General features: G+C 57.7%; 6 protein-coding genes across 6 annotated transcripts; 4 read left to right on the top strand and 2 right to left on the bottom strand.

The window, feature by feature from the left end:
* Positions 1–80: 80 nt before the first annotated feature.
* On the top strand, positions 81–5,636 carry J7T55_012163 (uncharacterized protein; the record flags this gene model as incomplete). Its single annotated transcript, XM_053137021.1, has 1 exon — positions 81–5,636. One exon carries the CDS (start codon positions 81–83, stop codon positions 5,634–5,636), a length of 5,556 nt encoding a protein of 1,851 aa, XP_052999964.1.
* A 371-nt stretch (positions 5,637–6,007) lies between these two features.
* J7T55_012162 (uncharacterized protein) lies at positions 6,008–6,407 on the bottom strand (the record flags this gene model as incomplete). The annotated part of the gene is made up of 3 exons (XM_053137020.1): positions 6,008–6,135; positions 6,187–6,192; positions 6,278–6,407. The coding sequence occupies 3 exons, from the start codon at positions 6,405–6,407 to the stop codon at positions 6,008–6,010; spliced, it is 264 nt and encodes an 87-aa protein (XP_052999963.1).
* Positions 6,408–7,310: 903 nt separating this feature from the next.
* Positions 7,311–8,315, top strand: J7T55_012161 (xylosidase arabinosidase; the record flags this gene model as incomplete). Its single annotated transcript, XM_053137019.1, has 1 exon — positions 7,311–8,315. The coding sequence occupies one exon, from the start codon at positions 7,311–7,313 to the stop codon at positions 8,313–8,315; it is 1,005 nt and encodes a 334-aa protein (XP_052999962.1).
* A 463-nt stretch (positions 8,316–8,778) lies between these two features.
* On the bottom strand, positions 8,779–9,872 carry J7T55_012160 (coiled-coil domain-containing protein; the record flags this gene model as incomplete). Its single annotated transcript, XM_053137018.1, has 2 exons — positions 8,779–9,365; positions 9,686–9,872. 2 exons carry the CDS (start codon positions 9,870–9,872, stop codon positions 8,779–8,781), a joined length of 774 nt encoding a protein of 257 aa, XP_052999961.1.
* Positions 9,873–11,187: 1,315 nt separating this feature from the next.
* On the top strand, positions 11,188–13,248 carry J7T55_012159 (uncharacterized protein; the record flags this gene model as incomplete). The annotated part of the gene is made up of 2 exons (XM_053137017.1): positions 11,188–12,486; positions 12,589–13,248. 2 exons carry the CDS (start codon positions 11,188–11,190, stop codon positions 13,246–13,248), a joined length of 1,959 nt encoding a protein of 652 aa, XP_052999960.1.
* A 1,487-nt stretch (positions 13,249–14,735) lies between these two features.
* Positions 14,736–18,057, top strand: J7T55_012158 (response regulator-1; the record flags this gene model as incomplete). The annotated part of the gene is made up of 4 exons (XM_053137016.1): positions 14,736–14,887; positions 15,085–17,090; positions 17,154–17,755; positions 17,848–18,057. The coding sequence occupies 4 exons, from the start codon at positions 14,736–14,738 to the stop codon at positions 18,055–18,057; spliced, it is 2,970 nt and encodes a 989-aa protein (XP_052999959.1).

Raw genomic sequence — 18,057 nt, 5'->3', positions numbered from 1 at the left:
TCTGCTCGCCTCCATTTCAGCCGCCCTCGACCGAGACTGAACCCTTGAGAAATTGAGAGAGAGAGAGAGAGAAGACGACAATGTCCGTCTTCGAATCACCTTCTGCGCCCACGCCACAGCGCCAGCCTTCTTTTGTCGGCCTACCTCCCATCAGCCCGGGCCCCGAGTTTGGTTCGGCCTTGGGCATCTCTGCCGCCGACCTAGACGACGCTCATCGCGCTGTTTCTCCACCAGGCCACATCCAGCGCCCGTCTCCACACCCTCACTACATCAACAACGGCGCCGGCGGTAATCGCATCGCCAACGCCATCTTCAACGCCAGCGCAAACACAAACACGAATAGCGGCATCAACGGCGGCGGCAACATTGCCCGTTCTGGCCCTGTTCCTGGCGCGTCACCGCTTCACTCTCCCACCATGAACTACCAGCTCCAGTCATCATCGCCTCACCCGCACGGCACTCAGTTCATGCAGGGTCCCTATGTGATGATGCAGTCCCCTCACGCCCAGCACCCAGCCGGCCAGCAGTTCCCACCTGCCGCTCATCAGTTCAACGGCAATGGCAACGGCAACGGCAATGCCAATATGATGCACCACCAGCCTGGTCCTTCGCAGCCCGGCTATCCTGGACAGCAAGGAGCATTTGGCAACCCCCAGGCCATGAAAGGTCCTGTCAGCTACCAGCAGTTTCAGTCTTCTTCACCACCACCTGGCATGAACTCGCCCAGCTTGATGTCCAACGGCCAGTTCAACCTGCCGCCCGGCTGGAAAATTGAGCAGTCCCAACTGCAGCAGCCTCTCACCTCTCCCAGGCACCGCCACTCACCAAGCATCTCATCCCTGAAGCAGAACCAGAACCAGAGCTATGAGATCGACAAGGAAACTGGTGCTCTATCCACCAGGTCTGTCTCTCCTCCTACTCACTCACCTGTTGATCCGCGCCGGCCTGGTCAGCCTGCCCTGGTCTCATCCGCAGGCCCGTCCTCTCAGAACGGTGAATTCCGGCCACCGAATGCGCCATTCATGCAGCTGACACAGGGCGCTGCTCTGGCTCGGAGCTCTACTAATATGACCCAAAATTCACAATTTCAAGATGAGCCCGAGGGCAAGCGCAATTCAAACGTCTTCTCTAGTATACGCAGCAGGCTTGCTGGGAACGCAAACGACCAGCGCGACAGCACGGGTGGCAGACCACAGGCCAACGGCATCACGGGGGACGATGTGTCTGATGCAAGCATCCCGGTTGATGACCAGGGAAGAAGAGGCGCCTCTAACTTCTTCGGCCTTCGTAGCAACGGACAAGCTAATAATGAAGGAGCGCCTTTTTCAAGTCAAGGCCTTGGTGGTGATTCTTTCAGCCCACCCAAGGAGAAACGGCCTTTCTTCAGCCGCCCCAGCGGCCTGGGCATGGGCTCTTCCAACCAAGAAGTCTCAAGGCCCGCAACCGCCGAGAGTGTGATGGGTCCACCAGTCGTCGGGTTCGGTCCTGGACAACCTAAAAAGAGGTTCTCTAAGCTCACCGGCATGCTTAATCGCGACAGGGCGGAAAGCCAGCCGTCCCAATCACAAGGCTACGGCGCAATGCAGGGTCAAAGACCGTCCTTTCAGGGGCAACGGCCTCCACCTGGAGGTCCCATGGGCTTTTCAGATCAGATGAGTCCCCCCGGCGGACTCGGCGATGATAGCCAGATGACCGGGTATGGGCGCCCGAGGAGTTCAACGGCAGGGTCGCGGCCCAGCATTTCAGATCATGGACGGACCCCATCAGGACAAGGCTACGGGTCTCCTCCCTCCATGGGCGCGATAGCTGAGGAGGAAAGGGGCAGGAAGCCCTCGGGCGGCAATTTGTTGTCGAATATCTTCGGAAAGCGGGCAGAATCCAAGAACAGGGAGCAAGCTCAGCGGCCACCACGATCTCCCCCGGGGCTTGATCAGCCCCAGGGCCTTAACCCTCAGGGACAGATGCAGGTGGTGCAGAGGCCTGGGCAGTCTGGTTTCTTCTTGCCGAATCAGAACCAACCGTTGAGTATGCAGGGCCAGCCCGTAATACCGCCGCAGGGCCAATATGCTAGACTGGCCCACCAGGCGCAGCAATTGCAGCAATTGCAGCAACAACAGTATCTGGGCCAAAACATGCCAAACGGCCAGAATTCAGCACAGCTTGGTGCAAACCAACAGCGGCAGCCATCGCCTGGCATTTCGCCCGTTACGCAATCCTCCGCAAGCCCTCATCTGACCACACAAGTTCCCGGGGGAAGTGTTGCTCAGAGGCAACAACCGACACAGCAGGGCGGTATATTGCCTGCTTCGCAGAGAGGAGAGGGCCAGCAGCAACCTCTGGGTGTCGTACAGGTTGCGACGGCAGTGCCGATTCGCCAGGTCGGCAATTCACCAAATCCCAACTCTGGGCAATTTCAAGGAGCCAATTCGCCAGGCGGCCAGAGTGATCCAAGTCGCCAACGTTCTGCATCAGTAGTTAACCAGATTGACGTCGGTGGTGCTCGAAAGCCGAGTGTGGATTTGCAGGGAACTCGGGGCCGTGCGGCATCTCAGTCACTCGCGCAACAACACCCGGTCCATATTGCTTCCCTTCACGCACCGAGCAGGAAGCCAGGCAACTCATCGTCGCCTCGGAACAGTGCTCAATTTCAGTCACAAGACGCGCCGTATCGTGGTGCTCAAGATCATGAAGACGGGAACCCAGTTTCGAATGGCCAGCTGAATGCACCTTTTCCACCACAGACGAGGAGAGTATCCCAGGGTGTCATGCCAGGTCAACAGTCACAGGGACTGGACCATGTTTCTATGCAATCATCTCCATCTGCATCTCCTGCACCCAACCCGAACCAGCAAATTTCACCTCCGGGTGTACCACCGAAGAACTCGCCAGCACCACCGAATCCGGGCCAAGGCTTTGGCTCAACGCAGACACAGTCTTGGCAAAATCCAGGTGGTCAAGGTCAATCAGTCCCGATCACACAGCAATCTTCGGTCTACAGGCCCTCTGGCCCTCAAATCGCTGCCGTAGTACAGAGCTTCTCGCAGCAACAGCCTCAGTCGCCGTGGAGCATTGGTCGACAGAATGGTTCCGGTCAATTTGGTCCATCAGGGCAGCAGTTTCCTCCAGGAAATTCGCCACAGGGTATGATGATGTCGCCGCCGCCACAAGAGCAGAGGGCAGAGAAGGAGGGCACTTTCTCCAAGTTGCTCAAGAGTAGCAAGACCTTCGTGCACCAAATTTCCGATTCGCAGTCATTAAGTGACAAGCCCAAGCCCGAGAAGGAAAGCAAGGGAATGAAGAGCATGATGGGAGTCTTCAAAAGACCTAAGGAGTCCAAGCAGTCTGAATCCGGAAAACCGCCACCTGGTGGGCCCCAATGGGCTGTTTCGTCGGGTCAGGTTCCTCCCAGTATGCAGCAGTATGGCTCCAACCAGAGTCCACAAGGACCGCCGACACCTCAAAGACTGCCGCAGATGCAAATGCCTCCGAAGGCGCAACAGGTCATGGGGATTGGAGAGGGCGAACAAAAGATCCCCGTGGAGCCGACGGACCAGGCGCCTCAGGCCCAGCAGGCTCACGCTACAGGTCCGCCCTCACCTGAGCTGCCGCGGCCCCAGCAACAGAGGATTAACTCTCAACCGTATCCAGGCTACCAAAATGAGAGGCCTTCGCCACAAAAGGCGAGCCCGCCTCTGGCACAGCAGCAGCCACGTCCTCAGCCGTCGAGCGGGCGGCCATCGATCAGTGGGCCGGAAATATCTCAAGCACCCTATGAAATGCCGCATCAACAGCAGCAGCAGCAGCAGCAGCAACAACAACAACAACAACAACAACGGCGACCCTCTCAGCCATCAATAGGACAAACACAACCGCAGATGCCAGCAGGAATGGTCGGCGACATGAGAGCGCACAAACTGAAGCAGCAGATTGCCCAACGAGGCCCGGAACCCCAGTACGCTCCTGTGCCTATTCCCCAAGGATACGCCACTGTTCATGGAGAAGGAATGGCTATTTCAAAACCAGATGTGACGAGGACAGGATATGGGCAGCCGCAACCGAGCATGCCCTACCAGGGTCCTCCTCAGCAATGGGCATACCCCGGCATGGCGCCGAGCCAGATACCTGCGGGCGCCCCTCCTCACATGGTACAACAAGGGTGGCCGCAATACCCTCCTTACCAAGGAACACCGCCTCCCATGGTCATGGCTCAACACCCACCACCTCCACAGCAATACATGCAAGGACAGCACACCACGCCGTCTCCGCCATTGCAAGGACAACAGCCTCCACCACATATGCCGGCGCAACAGCAGATATCACAGCCCCCTATGCAGTCCCAATATATGGCTGGTGCTCCCGGGCATCCACAGAATGTAGCGCAGCAGGCTGTCAGTCCATCACAGCAGGCTAACTTTGCACCTACTCAGCAAGCAGCACCCGTCTCTGCTAATGCAGCACAGACCATGGCAGATGGTAGACAACAACGTGCCGTTCCTCAAATCCAGCAGCAACTGTCACCAGTGCGTGATGCGAGTCCCGTTGTCTCAGCCCAAACGAACAACGCTGGCCAGCCTCAAATCCACCAACCAGAAGCTGTGAGGTCGGAGCCTACTCTGCCACCGTTCCAGACTGTGCCACGAAGTGCATTCGCTGTTGTCAAGCCACAAGTGGGACAGGATCAACTGCTGCCAAACCAGGGCTCCAATCTTATACCCCAGCGCCAGACTAGCGGAGCCAGCGAAGTCTCATCGTTGACATCTGTCCCTACTACGAACCATGGCGGCTCGAGTACGCAAAGCAGTGAGACCATCCATCAGGTGCAACACCAACCAGAGAATGCCAGCCCCGAGAGAAACACCATTAGTCCCGAGCCTATGTACGAGAGGCCGCCGGTGACTCTGACGGACGATCCACCTCCAAAAAGAGAGTCGCCTGTCTCAGCCGAGCAAGAAGACATATACGGTGCCACGCCGAGGCAGTCTGCCCACACGTCTCCGGTGCAGCCCATGGAGCAGCAGCAGCAGCAGCAGCATAACGCTTTGGTTCACGCCATCGAACGATCGCCGGCGCAGGAGCCCTCTGGCGAGCCCGAGGCCAAGTTCGCGGGACCCCTGCCGAACAGGAGCCCAGAGTCCAAGCCCGCGGCCAAGGCCGAGCCATCCCCCGCGCAGCAGCGCTTTGTCGTCGACATTCCACCGGTGATCATCGAGCCGGCAACCGCAACCACCCCGTCAGCAGCGACGCCGGTCCCCGGCTCGTCCACGCCGAAGACCACCTCACCAGAGGAGATCGAGCCGCCGTCGCCGACGGACTCGGAGCTAGGCAAGAAGCGCGACAGCGGCAAGAGGCTAGGCGGGGACAGCGGAGGCGGAGACGGCGGCGACAGCAACACCAACGGGACAAGCAACATCGGCGACAAGCCCGTGCAGTCGTCGCAGGAGATCTTCGAAGAGCACAAGCGCAAGCAGCTGGTGCGCGACATGGAGGAGAAGATCGCGCTGAACCCGACCGAGCCCGACGAGATGATGATGCTGGGCGGCAAGAAGAAGGACGACGCGCCGCTCATGAGCGCCACCAGCTACCCCGGGCAGGAGTGGAACCCTTACGGGGATGCTTGGATCGATGATGATTTGTGAGAGAATTAGAAAAGAGAGAAGCTCTCGTGTCTCTTCCTGGATATCACTGCTTGGGTTGAAGCTAGAAAAGCGTTGGATGTCTTTTTTTTATATCTGTTTTCATGTTTCTGTGTCTATTTCGATCTCAAACCTTGGGAGATTGATTCTTGTCGAGTAATTCATCCCTTATATGATAGAACTCCCCGCTTGATGTATTAGACATTAAGCTTGTGATACCTCTTGACGGCGCAATTTCCTGCCTGTCTGCTGGTTCTGTATGATTTGGGTCATAATATATAAACACTATTATAGGATGCTAAATCTGTTAAATGCGCATCTGTAAACTTGATCTGGCGCTGCTGTTGATCGCGATTACCCTTAGAGACACCAATTTACTCGATAGGAACGCCATGTGTATCCCACCCAAACCGTCGGACCACATGGTACTGCTTCATAGACCAATATCGGGGGATAATGTCCTTGATCGTAGACGTGAGGAGATGTCCGTAGTGTGGGAGGCCTGTAAAAATGAGTTGTCATCCGGAGAACGTGGGAATGTAAAACATCGTACCAGTTGCTGCGTGGGAAAGTTAGCAATGAATCTTCGTAATTATATGTGTAGCTCAGGATGGACCATGGGGAAGACGGGTAGGGTGAAATACCAAATGGTGGGCCATCGTAGAACGTAAAGCGCTCACAGCTCTCCGTGAGCCGTAGCTGGGTCTGAAAAGCATCGATCTCTCGCCATCGGGCGAGGACGTCTTCCTCGGTCTTCGGGAAATTGATACTCATATTCAGTAGTCACTCTGAGTGTTGGCTGGTTCACGTACTCGAATACGATGTGCAGTCGGGGATTCTGCTGTTAATTTGGGTGTGTTTCGCTTGCTTGGTAACAGGAATTTCTTATTCATGTAGCCGAATTTCAGGCTACAATCCATATCTTTTTTATCCTGTTTTTGAGCTTGGCCAAACCGAAGGCTGCAATCCTCTGTGGCCTACTTATAGGCGTTGGCCGCGCAGACCAATCAGCCCACTACAAACGCTGACGCTACTACTCCCACACTGAGAGCATTTGAAGCTGTGCAGGTGCCGAATGACTAAGACAGCTCCTAGTATGAGCACGACCTGCGTGTCATGCAGAAGCCGTGACTTGAAGCGTATTGCTCCAAACTTGGGCGGTACGGCTGCGCCACAGACCGATCCCAAGCCTCGGCGGCCAGCCAAGAATTCAGCACCTGTGTTTGCTCGGCCCGGCAAGGCTTGTCGGACAGGAGGGAGCGCTTTCTATGGAGAGGATGTCCCTGCGGGATCCCGCCGGCTAAATTGGGGGATAAATGCACTTCTCCAACCCGTCTCCCATTTGGTGTGCCCCTTTGGCCCACTCTGCTCCTGTACGAGCGGCTGTACGGGTGAATTGAGTCGCGATGGGTTGATATAAAGCTTCATAATCCTCATTTTAAGATGAGGGTATTGCTCAACGATCTCTTCGATTAATTGACTTGTTGGAAATTTGGTAACAAGTTTCTCACTACCAATTGGCATCTAAATCTTGCATTGCACGGGTGTCGATACCTATAAAGGGAATACTGGCGCTCACCACCCACCAGTCCGTCACCAGACTGATCTCAACTGAGATATCAAGGAACAGCACCAACTCTCCATTCTGGAAGGTAACCAGCAACCCACCCACCCAAGATGGCGCCCCTAATCAACCACCTCTACACGGCCGATCCGTCAGCCCACGTCTTCAACGGCAAGGTCTACATCTACCCCTCGCACGACCGCGAGACAGACATCAAGTTCAACGACAACGGCGACCAGTACGACATGGCAGACTACCACGTCTTCAGCCTGGACAGCCTTGACCCGGCGTCGGCCGTGACGGACCACGGCGCCGTGCTGACTCTCGCCGACGTGCCATGGGCGTCCAAGCAGCTCTGGGCCCCGGACGCGGCTCGCAACCCCTCCACGGGGAAGTACCACCTGTTCTTCCCGGCGCGCGACAAGGAAGGCATCTTCCGCATCGGCGTGGCGACAGGCGACGCGCCCGAGGGGCCCTTCAAGGCAGAGGAGAGCTACATCGCGGGGTCGTACTCGATCGACCCGGCCGTGCTGGTCGACGACGACGACGCGGCCTACCTGTACTTCGGCGGGCTGTGGGGCGGCCAGCTGCAGTGCTACCAGGGCAGCGTCGACGGCACGGCCTTCGATGCGTCCTGGTCCGGGCCCAAGGAGCCCTCCGGCCCCGGGGCCGTGGCGCTCGGCCCGCGCGTCGCGCGCCTCACCAAGGACATGAAGGCGCTGGACGGCGGGGTGCACGAGATCGCGATCCTGGACCCGGGGTCCGGGGAGCGCATCGCGGCTGACGACCACGACCGGCGGTTCTTCGAGGCCGCGTGGTGCCACAAGCGCAAGGGCAAGTACTACTTCTCGTACTCGACCGGCGACTCGCACTTCCTGTGCTACGCGGTGGGCGACTCGCCGCTGGGCCCCTTTGTGTACGGCGGCCGGATGCTGGAGCCCGTGCTTGGTTGGACTACGCACCACTCGGTGGTTGAATTTCCCGAGGGGAGCGACCGTTGGTGGTTGTTTCACCATGACTGTGAGCTGAGCAACGGGGTTGATCATTTGCGGAGTGTGAAGGTTAAGGAGGTCTTCTATGATGGGGATCAGATTGTGCAGGAGAAGCCGGGGGCGTAGATGTGCAGGTGATGGTGACGGTCTGCGTTGATGGAGACTAAATTAGTGTCACTTCTTGATCACATCCCCTGAGATCAAGTGGTCTCATGAGAGTAGACAAAATTGAAAAGAAGTTCCATCTGTGGTCAGGTTGCAAGCTGCCCTGTGAGTGTTGTTGGCTTTGAGATCAAACTGTGTGGCGGATGGTAATCATTGGAGAATTACTCGGCGTATAGTGAACGGACTAAGGTCCACGAATGGAACTCGATGTAAGAAGTCCAGTCCAGATATCATTTAAGCGGCGATTACCATGATGGAAGTCAGATGCGAAAGCACAAGCTGGCACCAAATACGGCACGACAATGAACAGCAGCGCAGACTTCCACAGATTGGACGAGGGAGGGGGCTTGGGCCCTTAGTGATGACTTGATACGACTTGTAGAAAATGGATCATGTACCAAGGCTGTCCGTCCACTCACCAGACTCAATAATCCTGCACTCCAGTCTGCCCAACCAACACCCTCTCTCTGGGGCCCTTCCTCCTGCCGAGCTCACCATCGCCACTACCATCCCCAACCACCGCGTCCTCCCCAGCACTCCCATCGCTCCCATCACTGGCCCACTCTGGCTCCTCCCCATCAAACCACTCCTCCTCCCGGTCGCGAAACTCAAGCTCATCGAAACTCTCATCCCCGTCCACAGCAGCATAATCAAATTCCTCGTCCCCGCCGCGCACAAACCGCTCCCGCAGGAACTCCTCCCACGCGGCGCGGCCCTCCTCCTTCGTCGCGGGCTTCGAGTCCGTCAGGTCCGCGTCGATGGCGAAGTTTGTGGCGGCGGCAGCCTTATCGCCCGTGGTAGGTAATGCCCCACGGGATGAGGACGAGGATGAGGACGCAAGTTGGCGTTGTGGCCTGTCGCCCGCGAGCGACGATGCGACCCTGTCCAGGCGGTCTTCGCCGCGCATCAGGGACGACTCGAGGACCTTGCCCCAGCCCCTGGAGCGCATCTCTGCCTCGCGCTCGGCGGGCGTCTGGAACTTGCGGACCAGGGTGTCGTAGAGGTCTGGGTCTGTGTTGCGTCAGTTGGTTTTCCCCATGTCTCCCTATATTTCAGGGGTGTGTGGGAATGGCTTTGGGTCGTGAGGGATGCCACATGCGAAGATGGGTGTGCCTTCTTGTCTGCCCTGGTGGCGAGAGTCGGGTAGGGGGAAAATCATTGGGGGGACATCAGAGGTATGAAGTGAGTCATCCTCATATTGCCCATTCATAGAAACTCGTATCCAATACGTAAAAAGCGACCACAGCCTACGGCTCTGTGATATAACTCCGCTGAAAAGGAGACCCGGAGGACAGGTGGAAATCGAGAGCGCTGGAATCACGTGGACTCACCAGCAAACTCATTGTCCGCAGACGAAAGATAGTCTGGGTTCTTCTCCAGATACTGGCGCCGCCTGTTCTGTACCCGTATCTTGGCAGCCTGTGATGGGGACCTGGGAGGCCGTGGCCGCGGCCTGGAGAAGAGGTCGGGGCTTGCTGCAGGCCGTGGCAGCGAGTCTGCGTCTGCCTGTGGTGTCATGTTGGGACAAGGGTTGGAGACGCTGAATCCACTTTTCTCCCCCGGTATATTGCGTTCGTGGCCAAAGAAAGTTGACAATGCGCGGGTGTGTGTGGCTTCTGCCGATGTGGATGTGGATGTTGGTGGTTGTGGTCAAGCCTTGCCTTGCGTTGCCTTGGAGTGGCGAATTTTCTGTCTTGCTGAGTGCAAATGCGAATGATAGCGCCGGTATGGTTCGACAGGCTAGATATCTCTTATTTGGACTAAGTTGTTGGCTTCTTGAGGCCTGTCATGAGAAGTGGGCGTATGGTAACAGGAGCGAGCGGATCGCAACTACAGCCTTCAGGACTGGGTGAGGTCATCTTGAACGGGTGTGTGCACGCATGCTCAGGGCCCATTGCGTATTTTACAGCGCGTATGATTCCGGCCGGTGGCTTGATGGAGTCCCCTGGCCCGTTGAGATTTCAACCTCATAGCGGGCCGGCCCGTTATAACGGCCCTGTGGACCACGGAGTTCCAGTGTAGGATCCAGAGTACCTAGGTACTTTCGTACTTTACCCCCACTCTACAACATGTTGGCTAATGGCTGTGTAAACCACAACCAACAAACTGTGGGATGCCTCTAGACATCCTTGGGAAGGAGCAGGCCTCGAGTGAATCAAACATCGCAACTTCTGCATCTGTGTCGAGCTTCAGTGGGCAAGTGGAGATGAGGTACCTTGGTGGGTTCATTTACGCGTCTCTCCGCAGGACAGCAGTCCGACTCAAATTACACCAACATCCTTTCATTGACTGTCATCTAAGTCATGACATCCTGCTGCACGAACATGATATTCTAGCATCTGCCTATCTTTCATCGACCGCCGAGGATCCCGATCGAATCTTCGTGGGTACCAACCGAGACCTCCAGGACCCGCTTCTCAAGGCTGTTCGACCAAGGCCCTCGTAACACCAGCCAGTCTCTCATTTTACACTTGAGCATTCCAGCCTGGGCGGTAGGCCTCAAGCACGGACAACATCCCCCTGCCCCCGCTCACACTGCCACTGCCACATGGGCTCTTGATGCCTCTCCCCCATGCTTTGCTTGCCACAAAGTTGTCGAATATTGGTCCTGCTCTGGCATTTGGGGTTGGAAATTCAGCCTACCGGAGTCATCAATCCTCGTCGTGATCGTTTAAACCCTTGACAGACCCACCTCGGTGAAGACAGTATTGGCGTTGTCACCAACAAGTGGACGCTACCGTCCCGGCTTCCCTCAAGGGGCCGTTCATGAGCTGTGGCTGCTGTCTCACCCTGTCTCTCTCTGCTCATACCTGACCACCTCCAGCCTGCAACCATGGCGCATATAAAGCCAGAGGGCCCCCATCCAGAGGGCGGGGCATATCAAGTCTCAACCGCCAACGCTTCTTCTGTTCGAAAGGTTGATTGGGGCGTTGACTGGCGTGACAATCACTTGTTTGCTTTCTTATCTGCAACGAGAAACCACGAACTGACCCACGCCAACTGCATCAAGACGGAACAATCCACCACAAGAACTGTCTTGCAGCAGACTCAGAAGTTACCTTCCGGTTTTAATTTCAACCTTCCGGTTCCTCCAGTGAGCGGACAGGAGGAGCCCAGCAGCAAAAGCGAGTCAGAAGCCTCGTTCCACACAGCAAGGTCCGGACAAGGAGTGGATAAGACCCCGGAGATCGTACCCGGGCCATATATGATCCCATCAGACATAATGAAGCAACAGACCTTGGAACGCCGCCGCCAGCTACTCAGCGGCGGTGGCATGGACGTCGACTGCCTCGACGAGATCAAAACCGCCCCGATCTTCACCGAAACCGCCCGGCGCCAAGCCGAAAGACACGCCTCGAAATCCAATGCTAAAGGCCCAGTATTCCCGCAGTACGGCCTCCTCGCCGGCGACGCGGGCGATAGCAAATCGGAAGAGCTTTTCTACTACAACGTGGCGGCGCCCTCGAGCACATTCATCTGCGGCAGCCAGGGGTCAGGCAAGAGCCACACGCTGTCGTGCTTGCTGGAGAACAGCCTATTCACCTCAGCGGCGAACGAATTGCCGCATCCACTGACGGGAATCGTGTTCCACTATGACACCTTCATCAACGACGTTCAGGGCAGCCCGTGCGAGGCGGCATATCTATCGACGAACCCGGCTGTGAGCGTGCGTGTGCTGTGCGCGCCGACCAACGTGGCAACCATCAGCCGGACATATGCGGGGCTCCCAGGCGTGACCATCGAGCCGCTTAGCATTAGAGAGCAGGACCTCACGACCAAGCGCATGATGGACCTGATGGCAGTGAAGAAGGGCGACACCATGCCGCTGTACATGCACGTGGTCAACCGTGTGTTGCGTGACCTGCGCCTGCGCCAACAGCAGACAGGCGAGTCGTTCGACTACCGGGCTTTCAAGGCGCTGCTCGCCCGCGAGGACCTGACCGATTCGCAGCGATTGCCGCTCACACAGCGGCTCGAGACTCTCGAGTCGTTTATGGCGTCATCGGCTGAGGCCTTGCCGACGCTTGGGAAGAAGAAGGAGAAGAAGGCCGCCAAAGTGTTCAGGCCCGTGGGCAACGACTGGGCCCCACGTGCTGGCCAGCTCACCGTCGTGGATCTCAGCTGCCCTACAGTCAGTTACCCTACCTACCTTTCTACCACATTCAATGCTGCCCCACACGAAAAAGATTGAAGGGAAAAGAGACCTCGCTGACTTAGCTTTGATGGCGTCCAGGTAACGCCAGAAGGAGCGTGTGCGCTCTTCAACATCTGCCTGTCGCTCTTCCTGGAGCAGGACGCCCGACGCGTGGGACGCGTCGTGGCGTTGGATGAGGCACACAAATACATGAATGAGAGCGGCGAGGCGTCGGCGCTGACGGAGCAACTGCTGGCCACAATCCGGCTGCAGCGTCACTTGGGCGCGCGTGTCATCATTTCCACCCAGGAGCCCACCGTGTCGCCCAAGCTGCTGGACCTGTGCAGCGTCACCGTGGTGCACCGCTTCACGTCACCCGAGTGGCTGCGCGCACTGCGGCGGCATCTGGCGGGTGCGGAGGAAGCAGCGGGGATGCTGGCGCGGGCGGCTGTTGCTGCCGGTGGTGGCAGTCGGAGTGGTGCCTCGTCCGACTCGGGGGTTGATGATGTGCTGGATGGGCTTATCGAAGGGGCCGGCACATCGAGCGCCGGACCATCAATGAGCCAGAGGCAGGCGGCGTCGAGCCTGTTTGCGCAGATTGTGGAGCTGCGCCCGGGACAGGCGCTGGTATTCTCGCCGAACGCCGTCGTGGGCGTTGATGGTGAGGGCCAGGCGAACAAAGTAGGCAGTGGTGTGCTTAAAGTGTGTGTGCGGAAGAGAGTGACGGAGGATGGAGGGAGGAGTGTCATGGCTAGGTGAGAGACTTTGGTTTTCTTTTTCTGTGCTTGACGGTTGAGGCTGGGTCTTGTTGGAGAATGGTTGTCATCTTCTACTATGGGTCCTGTCTTCCATTCCGAGTAGGCGTTTAGGATCTTGCTCATGTGGCCTGTACTGATTATGAGCGAGCTGTTCACACGAGATAGCAAGTAGTTATAAGAGCGTTGTTGAACGATAGAGGATGAAATTAGCCCACCCATGAGTGAGAGAGTGATACCCAAATGCTTGCCCTGTGTATGCATTTGTCTACTGTTCCCTGCACATTCCGAGACTGCAACTGCAACCATGGATTTTTGTGCACACCACGTGCTACTGTTGCTTCTTCCATGGAACAAATCATCTCACACGAGATGGGGTCATCTCGGTGCTGGTGTTCGAGGGCGTTCGATGGAAGACTGGGGGGTTTTTGTGGAGGTGAGGTGAGGTAGGGTGCAAGGCAGGGTGCAGGGTAGTAGGAGGTGTCGGGTTGGGTGAGGATCTCGATCTTGGCAGCGGGACCACTTGGGTACGGAGGCACTGGGAGGATGGCCTGTGTGTGGGCGGGAAAAGTGGAAATGAGCAGCAATGCGGGCGGCCAACGTCCCCACTGGAGAACGGAATAGCACCGGCAAATTCGCCAATTACGGATGCCAGTAAATAATAAACGGGTGGACTCGTCGTATAAGCTGCTGCTGCTGCTTTCTCTGCCTGCTTCTCTATCTCTCTGTCCCTGGTCTGCCAGCAGCTTGCCTCGGCAAAGAACTGGGCATGGGCAAAGATGGCAATCTCAGGTCTCAGGTGAGCGAGGTTGAGGCAAGTCCTTTCTCCAACAAGAGAGATGCACTACAACCCCGTGCTTGCCGTGAATATGTCTGCATGTACATGTACACACACTTAGATAGCGTCACGGCACGGCACGCATGTATTAGAGTACCTTCACCTAGTTCACCCAGACAGACCAGACAGACAGACAGACAGACAGACTCAGGCAGGCCTAGCCCAGCCCAGGCGCGTGTGTGAAAGTGCACACGCATCCCCATGTCCCATGCCAGTACCATGCCATCTCCATGCACCCATCGACTGCCAGCCATACAATCCAGTCCATACGATCCAATCCAGACCGTACCATCCAGACAGACCTTCTCTTCCTTGCCCAGCCATACCATGCAGTAGACTAGCCGCTGCCACCTGGCTGGCATAGAAGAAAGAAGCTCAAACGGGCAGCCGCCTCGCGTATTACTACACGACATGTCAAAAATCTTATTAGCCTAACCCGCTTGGTTGTCTGAGTGCCCTCCCTTTTTATCCCTCTCCATCTCCCTCCTTGGGGCCTTGCAACCCGTCTCCGGTATTTACTTTTACTCTGGTTGTCATATCACCAGGTGGTCAGGCAGACAGACAGACAGACAGACAGACAATCGGTAGGTCCGTCGGTCTGTCGGTCAGGCCATTCTCCGAGCAGTCCAGAGGTTCCCCTTTCGCTCTGGCACATGCGACCGCCGGCTGCTGCGACAGCTCTCTACAGCGACTACCTGCTGTCTAGACACCTGCAGCTCCTGCTTTTGCCACTGCCCCTGCCATACTGCGTTCGGCTCCTCGGCCTCTCCAGTTCGGTCTCGGCGCTCAGCTTGTGCCCCATGTCGTTTCTCAAGGGGGCAAGAAAGCAGCAGCGATAGCAGCAGCAGCAGCAGCAGCAGTACAGGACCGGATAGTGGACAGGACAGGACAGACGCGAACACAGACAGAGACAGTCTGACAGGCGGGCAGACAGACAGCGACACAGACACAGACTGAGACACAAGCACATACACACATACACACGCACACACACACATACAGACTCAGGCACACACCCACGGACACGCAGTGGGTGAGGCCTCTCAATCTGCACCTGCGACTCGACTCGGGTGGCAATTGGTCTGGCATGGCTGAACTGGCTGCAAAGATCCGCGCCAGGTTCAAACGCCGGCCGTCTGCCATCGGCTCGCTGCTTAGCAGCAGGTCTACCGGCAGCCACACATCCTCCTCGCACCGCAGCCCCAATGCAGATCACCACCCCCATAAGCACCTGACTGACCCCGACGCCGACCATGACCCGGACTCCAAGTCGCGTGCGGGGAGCTCACGCGTCTCCGTCCTCTTCGACCTAGACGGCGACGACGACGCTCATCGTCGTCCCCGGTCCCAGCCGCAGCCCGGTCGAGATCAATGCGCGCCAGACATGGTGGGACACCCGGGGCTAGGCGAGGGTGAGGGTGAGGGCGAGAGCAAGGGCGAGGAGGGCCTGGCTGGCGACGACTCTCACCCGCCGCCCGACCACCAGCACCACCAGCACCAATCCGAGTCCGGTAACGACAGTCCAATTTCCCCAGCCCAGCACGAATTCCCAACCGGCCATCAGACTCAAAATACCCAAAATGCCTCTTCCCTCTCCTCCTCCCCCGAGACACTAAAGCCAACAGCTCCGGCTCCAGCTCAACCTCCAGCTCAATCCCAAGCGGAAGCGTCTGCGGGTAGTAGTAGTGTCTTGGCCAGCTCCCCTGAGCCACCTGCGCCTGCGCCTGCGGTCGAATCTGAACCTGAATCTGCTGCACCTGCACCCGAACCCGAGCCTGCACCTGCAACTGCGGCCAGCAGCGAGGGCCACCTAACAGCAATAGCAACCGCAACAGCCAGCGACATGCCGGGCAACGATCGGCGAAAACTCTCGTGCATCAGCGAACATCCCTCCCCAGACCACCAGGAACAGGTTACAAAATCAAATTCCATCACCGCCCATCCACCTCAGCCCCCAATCACGAGACCCGCTGCCTTGACCGATGCAACTTCAGTTCCTGCCCCGAAACCAAACGATGCTGGCGACAAACCGGCCGCCGCTGCTGCTGCTCCTCCTCCGCCTCGAACTCCCAAATTAGCTCCCGCAGCGACCCAGCGGCCCTTCCACATCCCACTCCCCACTACCACCGTCGTTCCTCCCTCGGCCGCAAACCTCTCGCCCAACGCCGCGTACAGCCCAACCCCCAGCTCTCCTCTCGCCCGCAACTCCTCTGTTAGCTCGAGACCTGCTCCCATCCGGCGACAGTCCCTCCTTTCCAACAGGCAGTCTACCCTCATCCAGACTCTGCTACGCGGGTCTCAAGGCGACGACGCCGCCAGCATCAGCAACGAGCAGCTGCTCCCCATCAGCGGCAATATGGTCATGCGCAAGATCTGGGTCAAGAGGCCGGGCGCCTCTGCCACACTGGTCACAATCAACGAAGATGATCTGGTCGACGATGTGCGAGATATGATCCTGCGCAAATACGCCAACTCTCTCGGCCGCCAATTCGATGCGCCAGATCTCACCCTCCGCATCAGACCAAACGGAAACCAGCAGGAGCGGATGCTAGGACCCGAGGAGCCAATGTCGCGAACTCTCGATGCTTACTTTCCCAGTGGACAGACTGTAGACGACGCCCTCATCATCGACGTGCCCCTACGACGCACTCCCAGGGCATCCCCTCGAGGCGGCCCCCCTCATGCGCCTCACATGCAATACTACGTCGAAGAGGCAAGACCATCGGAGGCAGGAAACGACTACTTTGGACCTGGTGCTATATCAACTCTGCCTGTCACTGTGACTGCGCCATCTAACGGCCCAGCCCCCCAGCATGCGATCTCAATCCTGCAGACCGGGCATGCCCCGCAGATACCATCACCAGGCGGCACTCGAGCAAGAACATATAGGGAAAGGCCAGAGCGGCCAAGATTAGGACGTCAACACACTTCCTCGCCCACGCTGATAAACATGGCATCTGGAACAACCCACCAGGGATCTATCGCCGCGGCCGCTGGAGCCCCTCATGGTATGCAACACATAATACACTCCAGACCAGCTCCCCGATCAAGAACTCATTCCAATGCCTCAGACCAGTCACAAGCCGCCCCGGCGCCACCGGCCATCCCCACACCACCCGCTCCTGAAGGGACGGCGGCCGCCTCGCAGCGGTCGGCTACACCACCACCGCGCGTGTCGTCGCCGAGACCCAAGATCTCCAAGAAGAAGAAACCCACAGAGCACCCATCCTTGCCCAAGGGCATGCTGAACGGTAGCGTCCCGCCCATCAACGTCCTCATCGTGGAAGACAATATTATCAACCTCAAGCTGCTCGAGGCTTTTGTCAAGCGCCTCAAGGTGCGGTGGTCGACGGCCATGAACGGCCGCGACGCTGTCAACAAGTGGCGCGGCGGAGGTTTCCACTTGGTGTTGATGGACATCCAGCTGCCCGTCATGAGCGGCCTGGACGCGACCCGAGAGATCAGGCGGCTGGAGAGGGTCAACTCGATTGGCGTCTTCAGCTCGGCTGCCAGCGCGCCCCCGGAGGTTAAGGGCGAACCGGATGAGAAGGACAAGCTCGAGAACATGGACCTGTTCAAGTCGCCCGTCATCATCGTCGCACTGACTGCCAGCTCGCTGCAGAGCGACCGTCACGAGGCGCTGGCGGCGGGCTGTAATGATTTCTTGACAAAGGTGCGTCCCTCTCCCTCCCTCCACGTCTATGCAGCAGCCACTACTTTGAACCTCTTTGAACTTGGGCATATGCTAACATTGAATCAACACAGCCCGTCAACTTTGTCTGGCTCGAGCGCAAGGTCATGGAGTGGGGCTGCATGCAGGCGCTCATCGACTTTGACGGCTGGCGCAAGTGGAAGGATTTCTCGGCCAAGCTGGAAGAGGACAAGAGGTCTTCCTCGGCTGCCGCGGCGCAGAAGGCGAAGATCAGGAGGAACCGATCCAGCATGAGCCATCAGGCCGTCGCCGCGGGTGCCTAG

The sequence above is a fragment of the Diaporthe amygdali genome (genome assembly GCF_026229845.1).
Source record: "Diaporthe amygdali strain CAA958 chromosome Unknown NODE_2_length_3802984_cov_64_841326, whole genome shotgun sequence".
In the NCBI taxonomy this organism is placed as follows: domain Eukaryota; kingdom Fungi; phylum Ascomycota; class Sordariomycetes; order Diaporthales; family Diaporthaceae; genus Diaporthe; species Diaporthe amygdali.
Note: the sequence above shows the minus strand (reverse complement) of the source record. Positions and strands in the feature narration are given on the sequence as shown.